This window comes from Gigantopelta aegis, chromosome 9 (assembly GCF_016097555.1).
Source record: "Gigantopelta aegis isolate Gae_Host chromosome 9, Gae_host_genome, whole genome shotgun sequence".
Classification (NCBI taxonomy): domain Eukaryota; kingdom Metazoa; phylum Mollusca; class Gastropoda; order Neomphalida; family Peltospiridae; genus Gigantopelta; species Gigantopelta aegis.
Genome location: NC_054707.1, coordinates 54,420,798 through 54,440,329, shown reverse-complemented (window position 1 = coordinate 54,440,329; position 19,532 = coordinate 54,420,798). Strand labels below are relative to the sequence as shown.

Genomic DNA, 19,532 nt, shown 5'->3' with positions numbered 1-19,532 from the left:
ATCGAAGGCTGTGGTATGTACTATCCTGTCTATGAGATGGTGCATGTAAAATATCCCTTGCAACTAATGGGAAAATGTAGCTGATTTTCTTTCTTAGATTATATGCAGTGGCGTAGTGTGGGCAGGGCCACCAGGGTGATTGCCCTGGGCTCAAAATTCTGGACCGGTGGGAGGGACTCTGGGAGTGCTAACGGTCCACTGGTTAGGGGCCGCAATACTTGCCTTGCCCCAGGCGCTGGCAACCCACGCTATGCGTATATAGCGTATATGTAAAAATTACCAAATGTTTGACATCCAATAGCCGATGATTAATAAATTATTGTGCTCTAGAGGTGTCGTTAAACAAAACAAACTTTAACATTCCCAAAATAAATGTACAACTACAACAGTGCATGGTTCCGTTTCACTGAAAGGGGAATGAGTATATCCAATTTTAAGCAATCAATTATTTATTGGACGAATATTATTGATAATTTTATATTGAGTGGCCCTAAAAAACCTGTTCCCCTCATTACTGATTAAAGACTTGAAAAGTAGTCAAAGCAGAATAATAATATTTGTATCAAGTATACAGATTGAATGCCTGTTAAATAGTGACAGAATCAATGTTGCAGATGTAATGGTGATTCACACAATCGTGATGTAATGGTAGAAATACATAACAGACAATCCTTAAATAGTTATACATGATATTAGGTGCAAAATATTATTATCGTGGTATAAATACTTTACAAATTATTAATTAGAACAGTTGGGGTTTTTTGGGGGGGGGGGGGGGGGCACATATATAACTATTGTACTTTCTAAAATGTCCATGTTGACCAGCTAATATTTCAATTGTATAATGTAAGGAAAGGTCTTTATTTAGGCTATGCCTGTTGACCAATCCCATCTGTTAATATAAACAGAAATATTGTTTAAACCAACTATTGTGTCATCTGCAAACTGAAATAATAAAAATTCATATATTTTATATTTTGGTTTTTTCTTTGTTAGCCTATAAAGGATTTCTACACAGATGAAAAATATATAATGTAAATTTCATGGATTTTACGCTCTTTCCTTTAGGTTCCAATGTCAGTTGATGGTGGCTCTTCATTCGTGCGGTCTTACTACAATGAGCGCGGTATCAATGTAACCTCACTCAAGTTTAAAATTTCCAAGGAAACTGAGGGTGGATTGGTCGGTATAAAAGTTCAGTACATGGAGACCTGCATAAAACTAATCCGTAAGTATACATACCAAACTGCATTGAAAACACATCAGTCCAACTTGTAGTTGTAATAAAATAATACCTTTAACTGATTTTGTTTAAGTGGATGTATAAGTGTAGGCAATAAATAAAATTGTATACAAGGGTTAAGGTTATTGTGTGGTTTATAGCATCCTCACACATGTGATAGTAGTAATACCTGAAAATTAGGTGGTGCATTTCCATTGGAGTTAAATATATCTTGCCTTATGGTAATGATACTAAGAATTTAATTTTTTAAAAGAAGAAAAAAGAATTTGAATTCAAGCCATACTATACAGGGCTTGAAATAATGGCCTGCAAAAAGCAAAATGCAGTCCATTTTTTAAACCTAGCAGATGAAATAGAAATTCACCCGTTAAAACCATAAAAAAAGTTGAAGATCATTTTTCAAGATAGAGATGTAGGTGCAATTATTTTAACTACAGTTTAGCTCGTGATTCTGTTGTATTTTAATTCCTTAATGCTCTAAACTACATGTCAGAGGTCCTAATTTTTTTCACACACTATACCAAACCGTCACCTCACCTCATGTTGTCTTAGTGGGCGATATTTCACACACTATACCAAACCATCACCTCACCTCATGTTGTCTTATTTCCAGCCGGCCATATTTCACACACTGTCCCAAACCGTCACCTCACCTCATGTTGTCTTGTTTCCAGCCGGCCATATTTCACACACTATACCAAACCCTCACCTCACCTCATGTTGTCTTATTTCTAGCAACCTATATTTCACACACTGTCCCAAACCCTCACCTCACCTCATGTTGTCTTATTTCCAGCTGGCCATATTTCACACACTATACCAAACTGTCACCTCACCTCATGTTGTCTTTTTTCCAGCGGGCCATATTTCACACACTATACCAAACTGTCACCTCACCTCATGTTGTCTTTTTTCCAGCGGGCCATATTTCACACACTATACCAAACCGTCACCTCACCTTTTGCTGTCTTTATTTCCAGCAGGCCATATTTTTTTAGCATGCCATTTTTCTTTTGATTTGCTTTAAAACAATTATAATAACTTCTTATTTTGAGTCAAGCCACTTACAGTCTGAGTTAGACATTTCAAGTGTGAGTTTTGAGGTTAGATGTAGAAATTTATATTATATATATATATATACTAGGGTAAAATTGTAACATTGCAGACTTTGCTAATTGTGATAAATATACATAAATGATGACGAAATATTCAATGTGCTATACAATTTTTTTTATATGAAATAATCCTTTGACACTAAACAACATAAATATGCCAATCATTTAGATGTTTTTCAAAAGTAGTTTTACGAAATCAGTCAATTTGTTTTGTAATTGTTGCATTACCTTTTCAACATTTTTATCCATTCATTTATATATTGCATGAGAATCATTTGAGTAGAATTGCTGAAAACAAAGTACATCAGGGTTCATACCGATTTGAAAAGTCTTTGAATTTGAGTGGTTAATTTGAAAAGTCCTTGAATTTAAGTGGCCATATTGAAAAGTCTTTGAATTTAAGTGGCCATATTGAAAAGTCCTTAAATTTGAGAGGCCATATTGAAAAGTCCTTGAAGTTAAGAGGCCATATTGAACAGTCCTTGAATTTGTCAAAACCCATGACAGTGTTTGAATTTAAGAAAATCATCATGAATTGCATATTTCCGCTGATACATTTCACAATTTATCTTCGTTTATTTTCTCAATTGTCGTCAGCTGGTATTGACACTTTCACTTACTCACAAATATTGAAAATTGTTATATACATTATTACAAATACCGACGAAACATTAGAAGATCAAGTGTTAAATTACAAATTGAATACACAAACTTGAAATAAAGTTACAAAATTAATTTAAAACTTATTAATAATTATAGATGTGTGTTTATGTGGGTCTTTATTATTTTTGTAAACTAAACAGCATGGGCCTATTTATTTCCAAATAAACTACTACTCCTTCTATACCAAATTTATTTGCCAGAACTTATCTTGTGTCCTAAAGAAAAATGCTTTTATACAGACTGGAATATTGGAAGAGTGAAGTTCCACACAGACATGAGTGAGCAAACCTGGATTCCTAACCGCTAAATCATCCGAAGCCGATAAGTAATTTCCATGTGGAAAACACAGCAATTTGCACTCTTAAATATAATAATTATGTTCTCATTTATTTAAAACAGCAACAACCACTGGTGCAACTACCACTGGCACAACTACCACTGGTACCACTGCAGCGACAACTGCCACAGTGCCCACTACCACTGGTACCACTGCAGCGACAACTGCCACAGTGCCCACTACCACTGGCACCACTGCAGCGACAACTGCCACAGTGCCCACTACCACTGGCACCACTGCAGCGACAACAGCCACAGTGCCCACTACCACTGGCACCACTGCAGCGACAACAGCCACAGTGCCCACTACCACTGGCACCACTGCAGCGACAACAGCCACAGTGCCCACTACCACTGGCACCACTGCAGCGACAACTGCCACAGTGCCCACTACCACTGGCACCACTGCAGCGACAACTGCCACAGTGCCCACTACCACTGGCACCACTGCAGCGACAACTGCCACAGTGCCCACTACCACTGGCACCACTGCAGCGACAACTGCCACAGTGCCCACTACCACTGGCACCACAGCAGCGACAACTGCCACAGTGCCCACTACCACTGGCACCACTGCAGCGACAACAGCCACAGTGCCCACTACCACTGGCACCACTGCAGCGACAACAGCCACAGTGCCCACTACCACTGGCACCACTGCAGCGACAACAGCCACAGTGCCCACTACCACTGGTACTACTGCAACAGTGCCCACTACCACTGGTACCACTGCAGCAACAACAGCCACAGTGCCCACTACCACTGGTACCACTGCAGCGACAACAGCCACAGTGCCCACTACCACTGGTACCACTGCAGCGACAACAGCCACAGTGCCCACTACCACTGGTACCACTGCAGCGACAACAGCCACAGTGCCCACTACCACTGGTACCACTGCAGCGACAACAGCCACAGTGCCCACTACCACTGGTACCACTGCAGCGACAACAGCAACAGTGCCCACTACCACTGGTACCACTGGTACCACTGCAGGAACAACAGCCACAGTGCCCACTACCACTGGTAGCACTGCAGCAACAACAGCCACAGTGCCTACTACCACTGGTACCACTGCAGCAACAACAGCCACAGTGCCTACTACTACTGGTAACACTGCAGCAACAACAGCCACAGTGCCCACTACCACTGGTACCACTGCAGCGACAACAGCCACAGTGCCCACTACCACTGGTACCACTGCAGCGACAACAGCCACAGTGCCCACTACCACTGGTACCACTGCGGCGACAACAGCCACAGTGCCCACTACCACTGGTACCACTGCAGCGACAACAGCAACAGTGCCCACTACCACTGGTACCACTGGTACCACTGCAGGAACAACAGCCACAGTGCCCACTACCACTGGTACCACTGCAGCAACAACAGCCACAGTGCCTACTACCACTGGTACCACTGCAGCAACAACAGCCACAGTGCCTACTACTACTGGTACTACAGCCACAGTGCCCACTACCACTGGTACCACTGCAGCAACAACAGCCACAGTGCCCACTACCACTGGAACTACTGCAGCAACAACAGCCACAGTGCCCACTACCACTGGTACTACTCCAACAGTGCCCACTACAACTGCAGCAACAACAGCAACAGTGCCCACTACCACTGGTACCACTGCAGTGACAACAGCCATAGTGCCCACTACCACTGGTACCACTGCAGAGACAACAGCCACAGTGCCCACTACCACTGGTACCACAGCAGCGACAACAGCTGCAGTGCCAACTACCACTGGTACAACTGCACCAACAACAGCCACAGTGTCCACTACCACTGGTACCACTGCAGGAACAACAGCAACAGTGCCCACTACCACTGGTACCACTGCAGCAACAACAGCAACAGTGCCTACTACCACTGGTACCACAGCAGCGACAACAGCTACAGTGCCAACTACCACTGGTACAACTACACCAACAACAACCACAGTGTCCACTACCACTGGTACCACTGCAGGAACAACAGCAACAGTGCCCACTACCACTGGTACCACTGCAGCAACAACAGCAACAGTGCCTACTACCACTGGTACCACTGCAGCGACAACAGCCACAGTGCCTACTACCACTGTTACCACTGCAGCAACAACAGCCACAGTCCCTACTACCACTGGTACTACAGCCACAGTGCCCACTACCACTGGTACCACTGCAGCAACAACAGCCACAGTGCCCACTACCACTGGAACTATTGCAGCAACAACAGCCACAGTGCCCACTACCACTGGTACTACTGCAACAGTGCCCATTACCACTGGTACCACTCCAGCGACAACAGCCACACTGCCAACTACCACTGGTACCACTGCAGCAACAACAGCCACAGTGCCTACTACTACTGGTACCACTGCAGCAACAACAGCCACAGTGCCCACTACCACTGGTACCACTGCAGCGACAACAGCCACAGTGCCCACTACCACTGGTACCACTGCAGCGACAACAGCCACAGTGCCCACTACCACTGGTACCACTGCAGCGACAACAGCAACAGTGCCCACTACCACTGGTACCACTGGTACCACTGCAGGAACAACAGCCACAGTGCCCACTACCACTGGTACCACTGCAGCAACAACAGCCACAGTGCCTACTACCACTGGTACCACTACAGCAACAACAGCCACAGTGCCTACTACTACTGGTACTACAGCCACAGTGCCCACTACCACTGGTACCACTGCAGCAACAACAGCCACAGTGCCCACTACCACTGGAACTACTGCAGCAACAACAGCCACAGTGCCCACTACCACTGGTACTACTCCAACAGTGCCCACTACAACTGCAGCAACAACAGCAACAGTGCCCACTACCACTGGTACCACTGCAGTGACAACAGCCATAGTGCCCACTACCACTGGTACCACTGCAGAGACAACAGCCACAGTGCCCACTACCACTGGTACCACAGCAGCGACAACAGCTGCAGTGCCAACTACCACTGGTACAACTGCACCAACAACAGCCACAGTGTCCACTACCACTGGTACCACTGCAGGAACAACAGCAACAGTGCCCACTACCACTGGTACCACTGCAGCAACAACAGCAACAGTGCCTACTACCACTGGTACCACAGCAGCGACAACAGCTACAGTGCCAACTACCACTGGTACAACTACACCAACAACAACCACAGTGTCCACTACCACTGGTACCACTGCAGGAACAACAGCAACAGTGCCCACTACCACTGGTACCACTGCAGCAACAACAGCAACAGTGCCTACTACCACTGGTACCACTGCAGCGACAACAGCCACAGTGCCTACTACCACTGTTACCACTGCAGCAACAACAGCCACAGTCCCTACTACCACTGGTACTACAGCCACAGTGCCCACTACCACTGGTACCACTGCAGCAACAACAGCCACAGTGCCCACTACCACTGGAACTATTGCAGCAACAACAGCCACAGTGCCCACTACCTCTGGTACTACTGCAACAGTGCCCATTACCACTGGTACCACTCCAGCGACAACAGCCACACTGCCAACTACCACTGGTACAACTGCAGCAACAACAGCAACAGTGCCCACTACCACTGCAGCGACAACAGCCACATTGCCCATTACCACTGGTACTACTGCAACAGTGCCCACTACAACTGCAGCAACAACAGCAACAGTGCCCACTACCACTGCAGCGACAACTGCAACAGTACCCACTACCACTGGTACCACTGCAGCAACAACAGCCACAGTGCCCACTACCACTGGAACTACTGCAGCAACAACAGCCACATTGACCACTACCACTGGTACTACTGCAACAGTGCCCACTACCACTGGTACCACTGCAGCAACAACAGCTACAGTGCCCACTACCATTGGTACCACTGCAGCGACAACAGCCACAGTGCCCACTACCACTGGTACCACTGCAGCGACAACAGCTACAGTGCCCACTACCACTGGTACCACTGCAGCAACAACAGCAACAGTTCCCACTACCACTGGTACTACTCCAGCAACAACAGACACAGTGCCTACTACCACTGGTACTACTGCAACAGTGCCCACTACAACTGCAGCAACAACAGCCGCAGTGCCCACTACCATTGGTACCATTGCAGCAACAACAGCCACATTGCCCATTACCACTGGTACTACTGCAACAGTGCCAACTACAACTGCACCAACAACAGCAACAGTGCCCACTACCACTGGTACCACTGCAACAGTGCCCACTACAACTGCAGCAACAACAGCAACAGTGCTCACTACCACTGCAGCGACAACTGCAACAGTACCCACTACCACTGGTACCACTGGTACCACTGCAGCAACAACAGCCACAGTGTCCACTACCACTGGAACTACTGCAGCAACAACAGCCACAGTGACCACTACCACTGGTACTACTGCAACAGTTCCCACTACCACTGGTACCACTGCAGCGACAACAGCCACAGTGCCCACTACCACTGGTACCACTGCAGCGACAACAGCCACAGTGCCCACTACCACTGGTACCACTGCAGCGACAACAGCTACAGTGCCCACTACCACTGGTACCACTGCAGCAACAACAGCAACAGTTCCCACTACCACTGGTACTACTCCAGCAACAACAGCCACAGTGCCTACTACCACTGGTACTACTCCAACAGTGCCCACTACAACTGCAGCAACAACAGCCACCGTGCCCACTACCACTGGTACCACTGCAGCGACAACAGCCACAGTGCCCACTACCACTGGTACTACAGCAACAGTGCCCACTACCACTGGTACCACTGCAACAGTGCCCACTACAAGTGCAGCAACAACAGCAACAGTGCTCACTACCACTGCAGCGACAACTGCAACAGTACCCACTACCACTGGTACCACTGGTACCACTGCAGCAACAACAGCCACAGTGCCCACTACCACTGGAACTACTGCGGCAACAACAGCCACAGTGACCACTACCACTGGTACTACTGCAACAGTGCCCACTACCACTGGTACCACTGAAGCGACAACAGCCACAGTGCCCACTACCACTGGTACCACTGCAGCGACAACAGCTACAGTGCCCACTACCACTGGTACCACTGCAGCAACAACAGCAACAGTGTCCACTACCACTGGTACTACTCCAGCAACAACAGCTACAGTGCCTACTACCACTGGTACTACTGCAACAGTGCCTACTACAACTGCAGCAACAACAGCCACCGTGACCACTACCACTGGTACCACTGCAGCGACAACAGCCACAGTGCCTACTACCACTGGTACTACTGCAACAGTGCCCACTACAACTGTTACAACTGCAGCAACAACAGTCACAGTGCCCACTACCACTGGTACCACAGCAGCGACAACAGCCACAGTGCCTACTACCACTGGTACCACAGCAGCGACAACAGCCACAGTGCCCACTACCACTGGTACCACAGCAGCGACAACAGCCACAGTGCCTACTACCATTGGTACTACAGCCACAGTGCCCACTACCACTGCAGCAACAACAACCACAGTGCCCACTACCACTGGTACTACAGCAGTGACAACAGCCACAGTGCCAACTACCACTGGTAGAACTGCAGCAACAACAGCCACAGTGCCCACTACCACTGGTACTACTGGAACAGTGTCCACTACCACTGGTACAACTGCAGCAACAACAGCCACAGTGCCCACTACCACTGGTACCACAGCAGCAACAACAGCTACAGTGCCAACTACCACTGGTACAACTGCATCAACCACAGCCACAGTGCCCACTACCACTGGTACCACTGCAGCAACAACAGCCACAGTGCCCACTACCACTGGTACTACTGCAACAGTGCCCACTACCACTGGTACTACTGCAACAGTGCCCACTACCACTGGTACCACTGCAGCGACAACAGCCACAGTGCCCACTACCACTGGTACTACAGCAGTGACAACAGCCACAGTGCCAACTACCACTGGTAGAACTGCATCAACAACAGCCACAGTGCCCACTACCACTGGTACCACTGCAGCAACAACAGCCACATTGCCCATTACCACTGGTACTACTGCAACAGTGCCCACTACAACTCTAGCAACAACAGCCACAGTGCCCACTACCACTGGTACCACTGCAGCAACAACAGCCACATTGCCCATTACCACTGGTACTACTGCAACAGTGCCCACTACAACTGCAGCAACAACAGCAACAGTGCCCACTACCACTGGTTCCACTGCAGCGACAACTGCAACAGTGCCCACTACCACTGGTACCACTGCAACAGTGCCCACTACAACTGCAGCAACAACAGCAACAGTGCCCACTACCACTGCAGCGACAACTGCAACAGTACTCACTACCACTGGTACCACTGCAGCAACGACAGCAACAGTGCCCACTACCACTGCAGCGACAACTGCAACAGTGCCCACTACCACTGGTACCACTGCAGCGACAACAGCCACAGTGCCCATTACAACTGCAGCAACAACAGCCACAGTGCCCACTACCACTGGTACCACTGCAGCGTCAACAGCCACAGTGCCCACTAACACTGGTACTACTGCAACAGTGCCCACTACAACTGTTACAACTGCAGCAACAACAGCCACAGTGCCCACTACCACTGGTACCACAGCAGCGACAACAGCCACAGTGCCTACTACCACTGGTACCACTGCAGTGACAACAGCTACAGTGCCCACTACCACTGGTACCACTGCAGCAACAACAGCAACAGTTCCCACTACCACTGGTACTACTCCAGCAACAACAGCCACAGTGCCTACTACCACTGGTACTACTGCAACAGTGCCCACTACAACTGCAACAACAACAGCCACAGTATCGACTACCACTGGTACTACTGCAACAGTGCCCACTACAACTGGTACAACTGCAGCAACAACAGCCACAGTGACCACTACCACTGGTACCACTGCAGCAACAACAGCCACAGTGCCCACTACCACTGGTACTACAGCCACAGTGCCCACTACCACTGGTACCACTGCAGCAACAACAGCCACAGTGCCCACTACCACTGGTACTACTGCAACAGTGCCCACTACCACTGCAGTGACAACAGCCACAGTGCCCACTACCACTGGTACTACAGCAGTGACAACAGCCACAGTGCCCACTACCACTGGTACTACTGGAACAGTGCCCACTACAACTGGTACAACTGCAGCAACAACAGCCACAGTGCCCACTACCACTGGTACCACTGCAGTGACAACAGCCACAGTGCCCACTACCACTGGTACTACTGCAACAGTGCCCACTACAACTGTTACAACTGCAGCAACAACAGCCACAGTGCCCACTACCACTGGTACCACAGCAGCGACAACAGCCACAGTGCCTACTACCACTGGTACCACAGCAGCGACAACAGCCACAGTGCCCACTACCACTGGTACCACAGCAGCGACAACAGCCACAGTGCCTACTACCACTGGTACTACAGCCACAGTGCCCACTACCACTGCAGCAACAACAGCCACAGTGCCCACTACCACTGGTACTACTGCAACAGTGCCCACTACCACTGGTACCACTGCAGCGACAACAGCCACAGTGCCCACTACCACTGGTACTACAGCAGTGACAACAGCCACAGTGCCAACTACCACTGGTAGAACTGCAGCAACAACAGCCACAGTGCCCACTACCACTGGTACTACTGGAACAGTGTCCACTACCACTGGTACAACTGCAGCGACAACAGCCACAGTGCCCACTACCACTGGTACAACTGCAGCAACAACAGCCACATTGCCCACTACCACTGGTACCACTGCTGCAACAACAGCCACATTGCCCATTACCACTGGTACTACTGCAACAGTGCCCACTACAACTGCAGCAACAACAGCAACAGTGCCCACTACCACTGGTTCCACTGCAGCGACAACTGCAACATTGCCCACTACCACTGGTACCACTGCAACAGTGCCCACTACAACTGCAGCAACAACAGCAACAGTGCCTACTACCACTGCAGCAACAACTGCAACAGTACCCACTACCACTGGTACCATTGGTACCACAGCAGCGACAACAGCCACAGTGCCTACTACCACTGGTACTACAGCCACAGTGCCCACTACCACTGGTACCACTGCAGCAACAACAGCCACAGTGCCCACTACCACTGGTACTACTGCAACAGTGCCCATTACCACTGGTACCATTGCAGCGACAACAGCCACAGTGCCCACTACCACTGGTACCACAGCAGTGACAACAGCCACAGTGCCAACTACCACTGGTACAACTGCAGCAACAACAGCCACATTGCCCATTACCACTGGTACTACTGCAACAGTGCCCACTACAACTGCAGCAACAACAGCCACAGTGCCCACTACCATTGGTACCACTGCAGCAACAACAGCCACATTGCCCATTACCACTGGTACTACTGCAACAGTGCCCACTACAACTGCAGCAACAACAGCAACAGTGCCCACTACCACTGGTTCCACTGCAGCGACAACTGCAACAGTGCCCACTACCACTGGTACCACTGCAACAGTGCCCACTACAACTGCAGCAACAACAGCAACAGTGCCCACTACCACTGCAGTGACAACTGCAACAGTACCCACTACCACTGGTACCACTGGTACCACTGCAGCAACAACAGCCACAGTGCCCACTACCACTGGTACCACTGCAACAGTGCCCACTACCACTGGTACTACTGCAACAGTGCCCACTACCACTGGTACCACTGCAACAGTGCCCACTACCACTGGTACCACTGCAACAGTGCCCACTACCACTGGTACTACTGCAACAGTGCCTATTACCACTGGTACCACTGCAGCAACAACAGCTACAGTGCCCACTACCACTGGTACCACTGCAGCAACAGTGCCCACTACCACTGCAGCGACAACTGCAACAGTGCCCACTACCACTGGTACCACTGCAGCAACAACAGCTACAGTGCCCACTACCATTGGTACCACTGCAGCGACAACAGCCACAGTGCCCACTACCACTGGTACCACTGCAGTGACAACAGCTACAGTGCCCACTACCACTGGTACCACTGCAGCAACAACAGCAACAGTTCCCACTACCACTGGTACTACTGCAGCAACAACAGCCACAGTGCCTACTACCACTGGTACTACTGCAACAGTGCCCACTACAACTGCAACAACAACAGCCACAGTACCCACTACCACTGGTACTACTGCAACAGTGCCCACTACAACTGGTACAACTGCAGCAACAACAGCCACAGTGCCCACTACCACTGGTACCACTGCAGCAACAACAGCCACAGTGCCCACTACCACTGGTACTACAGCCACAGTGCCCACTACCACTGGTACCACTGCAGCAACAACTGCCACAGTGCCCACTACCACTGGTACTACTGCAACAGTGCCCACTACCACTGGTACCACTGCAGCGACAACAGCCACAGTGCCCACTACCACTGGTACTACAGCAGTGACAACAGCCACAGTGCCCACTACCACTGGTACTACTGGAACAGTGCCCACTACAACTGGTACAATTGCAGCAACAACAGCCACAGTGCCCACTACCACTGGTACCACAGTAGCAACAACAGCTACAGTGCCAACTACCACTGGTACAACTGCAGCAACAACAGCCGCATTGCCCACTACCACTGGTACCACTGCTGCAACAACAGCCACATTGCCCATTACCACTGGTACTACTGCAACAGTGCCCACTACAACTGCAACAACAACAGCAACAGTGCCCACTACCACTGGTTCCACTGCAGCGACAACTGCAACATTGCCTACTACCACTGGTACCACTGCAACAGTGCCCACTACAACTGCAGCAACAACAGCAACAGTGCTTACTACCAGTGCAGCGACAACTGCAACAGTACCCACTACCACTGGTACCACTGGTACCACTGCAGCAACAACAGCCACAGTGCCCACTACCACTGGAACTACTGCAGGAACAACAGCCACAGTGCCCACTACCATTGGTACCACAGCAGCGACAACAGCCACAGTGCCTACTACCACTGGTACTACAGCCACAGTGCCCACTACCACTGGTACCACTGCAGCAACAACAGCCACAGTGCCCACTACCACTGGTACTACTGCAACAGTGCCCACTACCACTGGTACCATTGCAGCGACAACAGCCACAGTGCCCACTACCACTGGTACTACAGCAGTGACAACAGCCACAGTGCCAACTACCACTGGTACAACTGCAGCAACAACAGCCACATTGCCCATTACCACTGGTACTACTGCAACAGTGCCCACTACAACTGCAGCAACAACAGCCACAGTGCCCACTACCATTGGTACCACTGCAGCAACAACAGCCACATTGTCCATTACCACTGGTACTACTGCAACAGTGCCCACTACAACTGCAGCAACAACAGCAACAGTGCCCACTACCACTGCAGTGACAACTGCAACAGTACCCACTACCACTGGTACCACTGGTACCACTGTAGCAACAACAGCCACAGTGCCCACTACCACTGGAACTACTGCAGCAACAACAGCCACAGTGACCACTACCACTGGTACTACTGCAACAGTGCCCACTACCACTGGTACCACTGCAGCAACAACAGCTACAGTTCCCACTACCATTGGTACCACTGCAGCGACAACAGCCACAGTGCCCACTACCACTGGTACCACTGCAGCGATAACAGCCACAGTGCCCACTACCACTGGTACCACTGCAGCGATAACAGCCACGGTTCCCACTACCACAGGTACTACTGGTGTGATAACATCCACAGTGCCCACTACCACTGGTACCACTGTAGCAACAACAACATTTGTGCCTACTGCCACTGTGACAACGCCTTCAGTGACGACTGTGGTGTCTGCTACTACTAGCACAACTCCCACACTTTCTTCAGGTATTTAATCTAGAATTTTATCACTAATATAATATAATAATTATAATAATAATAAATTCTTTATTTAGTGAGGGTAACACAGTTAGCAAAAGCTAATCTTCCCTGATGCCCTCAGGTACAAACAATACAGAATTACAATGCATACATTTATGAACAAATAGAAAATACATATATGGCAATAAACATATGTACAAATGATATTATTTTAGAAAATATTTTAAAAACAGCAGTATTTGGGGATGATCGGATAGCTTTAGGCAATTTATTCCAAAGTACTGGTCCAGAGTAACTGAAAGCATGTTTAAATAAAGACATTTTAGGTTTTGGAATTAATAGATTTCTATCCTCTACATTTCGAAGGTTGTAGGGATTGTTTTCTCCAACATATATTAATAAGTTTGAAAGATAGTTTGGGGCTTCATTGTATAGACATTTATAAATTTGTAAACATTTGTTATAGTGGATTCGTGTTTCCATTGTCATCCAATTTAACTGTTTAAATAGTGGGGCAGATGGAGTAATAGGATCTACATCTAATATCATCCTTGCAGCTCTCTTTTTGCAGTTTTAGTAAACGTTCTAATCCATCCTGATCAGTTTCCCCAAATTACACAGTAGTAATCGATGAGTGGTAAAATATACCCATTGTAGAAAAGTTTTCTTGCATCTAAATTTAAATACCTAATGATTTTTGATAACAGATACAGATGTTTAGAGATCAGGGAACACACATGTTTAACCTGATTTGTCCATTTTAAATTATTATCAACTTTAATTCCTAAAAGTTTTTCGCATTCAGTGTGTTGCAGACGTCTGAATTTATTATAAGAGAAATATCATTTTGGATTGTAACTTTTTGTCTTGTTCCTATAGTCATATATTTTGTCTTTTTTGTGTTTATGAACATTTTATTATAGGAACACCATTTTTCTACACTATTCAGATCTTGCTGTAGTTTATCTTGAATTTGAGTAACAGTTTTCCCTGACATGAACATTGTTGAATCATCTGCATACATACTTGTGGTACAATGTTCAATGTATAGTGGAAGATCATTTATGTACAGTATAAAGAGAAGAGGTCCTAGTATGGAACCCTGTGGAACACCATAAATAATGGATTTAGGTTCTGATGTTGCCATTCCTTTAGTGACTTGCTGTGTCCTGTTAGTTAAATAAGATTGGAACAAGTTAAGAGAATTCCCTTTGCAGCCATAAATATTTAACTTTTGAATCAGAATTGAATGGTCCACAACATCAAAAGCTTTTTTGAAATTAAGAAATATGACTCCATTTAGATTTCCTTCATTCATTTCATGTAACCATTTATCAGTTATATCAATAAGTGCTGTTTGGCATGAGTGTTTTGGTCTAAAACCTGATTGAGATGAGTGTAAAAGGTTAAATTTTGTTAAGTAATCATAAAATTGCATGGAGATATGTTTTTCTATTAATTTGGACAGCGTTGGCAATACAGATATTGGCCTATAATTTGTAGCTTCAGTTTTGTCACCAGACTTGAAAATTGGAGTAACTTTAGCATTTTTAAAACATTGTGGATAAATACCACTGTCTATTATTTTGTTAAAAATAAATGTTAATGAAGAAGCAATTGCCAAGGCACCTAACTTAAGTATTCGTGGACCTAAGTTGTCATCTCCGGATGATTTATTGACATTTAAGTTCTTAAGCTCATTATAAAGATAATTTATTTGTACAGGAGCTATCTTAAACTTTTCCTCATTTGGGAGTCTCTCTTTTACAAAACGTTCCACTTTCTCGAGATTTGGCATATCATATCCAGAATTAGTTCTCAAATTTTCAATACAAGAAGTAAAGAAGTCATTAAATTTGTTTGCTATGTCGGTCTTATCCTTAAGTGTTGTTCCATTGTCAGATTTCAGCTCTGCTGGACTTGATACATGTGAAGGATTTAGCTCATGGATACATTTCCATAATGATTTTGGATCCCTAGAGTCATTCACCACAGCAGAATAGTAGTTTTGTTTGGCTTTGTCTGTAATTTGTTTAGTTTTGTTCCTCCACACCTTATATTCATCCCACATACATAGCTTGTGATATCTGTCTCGTAACTGTCTGGCTTGTGTTATTTCACAGGAATACCAGCCTGGCTGCTCTTTCCTCTTGACTCGTTTTGTAACTAAAGGGGCATGCTTGTCTAATACATTGTTGAACATTTTGTACCATAATTTTAAGCAAGTATCTAGATCATCCTCAAATTCCACAGAATAAAATGGGGCATCTAGTAAATCATTAACAAACTCCTCCTCATTTAAATGTTTACAATTTCTGTAAGTAATAGTATTGTGTGCATTTTGTTTTGTATGAAATTTGCCATTTCTTGTAAAGCAAACAGGATAATGGTCGCTAATTGAGTATTGAACAACATGAGATTCCTGTACTTTGCTACGATTGGTTACATATATGTGATCAATCAGAGTTTTAGAATTTTGTGTTATCCGTGTTGGGTCAGTAATTATCTGTTGTAAATTGTATATTTCTAACATGTTTAGCCATTTAGCTATGACGATTCATAGACACTTTGAAATATTGAATGTTAAATGTTAAGTAAACTGGTTTGGTAACATTCTGTTGATGGTTGTGTAATTTGAGGGAAATAATGCAGAGGTTCTGGTTTTTAAGGAGTTTTAGTACTGGATTCTCATCCAATTACCAATATAAGATTTAAAACAGACCTTGACATTTCTATTAGCGACCATCGTTCATTTGCGATATGATCCAACTGAGCTGTATAAACCAGGGATGAGGGTGGGGGTGGGGCAACAGTGGGGACCTGTGCCTCCCCCTACACTTGAGGATGCAAATGTTTTTTGGTCCAACTCAGTATAAATAAAGATAAAAATTTGGCTTTTGGCCCCCCCCCCCCCCCCGCTCCCTACACTAGAGGTTGTGCCCCCTCCCCCCACTATAGAGGCTTTGACCCTACCCCCACTAGAGGTTGTGTTCCCATCTGTACACTATCGAGGTTTTGACACTACCCCCACTAGAGGTTGTGCCCCCTCCTCCCACTATAGAGGCTTTGACCCTACCCCCACTAGAGGTTGTGTTCCCATCTGTACACTATCGAGGTTTTGATACTACCCCCACTAGAGGTTGTGCCCCCTCCTCCCACTATAGAGGCTTTGACCCTACCCCCACTAGAGGTTGTGTTCCCATCTGTACACTATCGAGGTTTTGACACTATCCCCACTAGAGGTTGTGCCCCTTCCTCCCACTATAGAGGCTTTGACCCTACCCCCACTAGAGGTTGTGCCCCCTCCTCCCACTATAAAGGCTTTGAGCCTATCCCCACTAGAGGTTGTGTTCCCCCTCCCTCCACAATAGAGGCTTTGACCCTACCCCTACTAGAGGTTGTGACCCCCCTCTCCAGATACCGTTCCTGCCCAACATGGTGTAATACTGACTTATTTCTTACTATTGTCCATTTGTGTGAAAGAGAACCAATGAATTGGCATGCAGTTCTACAACTGATACTAAATCTCATTTGAAAACATTTTCAGTTTTCAGCCCATACCGAATCGCATCACATTTTTTGCAAAAAAACTAAATCTTATAGTAAATTTTTAAAAACTAAAATTCCATAGTTTAAATCACCTTTTTAATACAAGGATGAAGGCAGTTGATGAAAACGCGAAGTAGTTATGAATATGAATATTTGGGTTGATGATCATTTCACAGTGAGTTCCACAGTGCATTTACCAGTGCATCAATACACATCTAGTTAATTAACATTACTGTTAAAAATTAATACAAAATTAATTTATACAAAGTAAAAGACAAACGTCAAATTAAGTATGCATCCTATATTTCCCAGTCCTTTCCATTCTATGAGTCATAGCAATTTGTTTTGTTTTTTGCCAATCTTTAATTTATACAGAAACATTACAAATGCATTTATGTATTAAATTGTTTTATATGACCGTATAACATTAGTATACCACTTATATATGTACTTGTATATAAATTATATCACTTTGATGTAAGGCCATGAATTCAAGGCTCCCCAACCTTGACATGGTCAGAATGGACTGAGAAAAATAAATACATGTATTTTTTTTAAAAAGAAAAAAACTATGTATACTATTTTATCTTACTATTTGACCCTTGATTATTTACATTCGTGTATATTTAAAGAGTTTAATATAATTTAAGTTCATCTTGAATGGCAATCTTTTGTGTATGGTTAATGATTAAGTATTTTAAATGTATGATACTTAATTCATGTAATTTGTTACAATGTAGTAGAAGTGCATTTCTGTCTCAATCATGTTTCGACAAAAGGGGCAGTATTTTTCGTTTGTACATTTTGGATTTTCATATCTTTCAGTTTCAATATTTAAATTATGTGAGCTTATTCTTAGTTTTGTAATTGCAGAACATTAATTTTTTATGGATAACAAATCTATATAAGTAGCACTTGTAAAACTATTACTATATATGTTGCAGGGCTGGCCATATCCTAAAATTTTCAGTTGCCCACCGGGCAAGTACCTCTAAAATTTTACATGCCCACAAAAAAATTAACTTGTCCCAAAAGTAAGAAGTTTAAATAAAAAAATTATTTCATTGAAAACAATTAGACCTCTGTAAATTCAGTGAATGCAGTCTGCATTTTGGCTTCATGCAGGCAGCTCCACACCTCTCCAGCAGCCAAATCTCCCTTCCTCTCTTCTTCATCTTCATCATCTTCCTCGTCTTTGAAAGGAACTGGCTCAAGATCGGACTCTTTGATCCTTGCATCTTCAGCCAAGTGTGAGGAAGGATTCTCTGGTTGACTTGTAGATGGGGGAGGGGGGGGGGGGGGGGGGAGGGGGAGTGGGGTCATAACAGACAAGTGTACCAAAGATAATTTTTTGTTTATAAAATATTTTTTTAAAAGTATAACTCTCTATTTTTCAGGATGAATTTTGCAGGACATAGAATTTTCAAAATGTTCAGGGGGAGTATACCCTCGGTTTTCATTAGCGTTTTGGCAGTTGGAGACTGCTTAGATCCCATTATAAATTGGCCTGCACACACGCCTACTCACTGTTCTTTAACATTTAGTCAATTAAATGTTAATTGCATGTACATTTAATACATCAATTTAATTGGTAAACAATATAATAATCAGGGCTTTGAAATTACGGGCAACGCCTGCTGCAGACTACGGAATTACAAAAGGGATAAACAGGCAGTTTGTGTTCGGAAATTCTGGTTGCCCGGCAGACAATTAAATTGTAAACTTTACTAATCCAAGCAAATTTTCACTTGTCTGTG

General features: G+C 45.7%; 2 protein-coding genes across 2 annotated transcripts in view; both read left to right on the top strand.

The window, feature by feature from the left end:
- LOC121381647 (mucin-2-like) overlaps positions 1-19,029 on the top strand; it is a 104,788-nt gene extending 85,759 nt beyond the window's left edge. Inside the window, exons 23-28 of the mRNA XM_041510984.1 lie at positions 1,069-1,228; positions 3,421-4,012; positions 6,835-6,952; positions 7,827-7,899; positions 11,380-12,065; positions 18,901-19,029. Of these exons, the coding sequence (XP_041366918.1) occupies positions 1,069-1,228; positions 3,421-4,012; positions 6,835-6,952; positions 7,827-7,899; positions 11,380-12,065; positions 18,901-19,029 (1,758 nt within the window). The remainder of the gene's footprint in view (positions 1-1,068; positions 1,229-3,420; positions 4,013-6,834; positions 6,953-7,826; positions 7,900-11,379; positions 12,066-18,900) is intronic.
- LOC121382226 (SCO-spondin-like) overlaps positions 13,460-19,532 on the top strand; it is a 38,156-nt gene continuing 32,083 nt past the window's right edge. The window contains exon 1 of the mRNA XM_041511753.1: positions 13,460-14,232. The gene's annotated coding sequence lies outside the window, so the exon portion shown is untranslated. The remainder of the gene's footprint in view (positions 14,233-19,532) is intronic.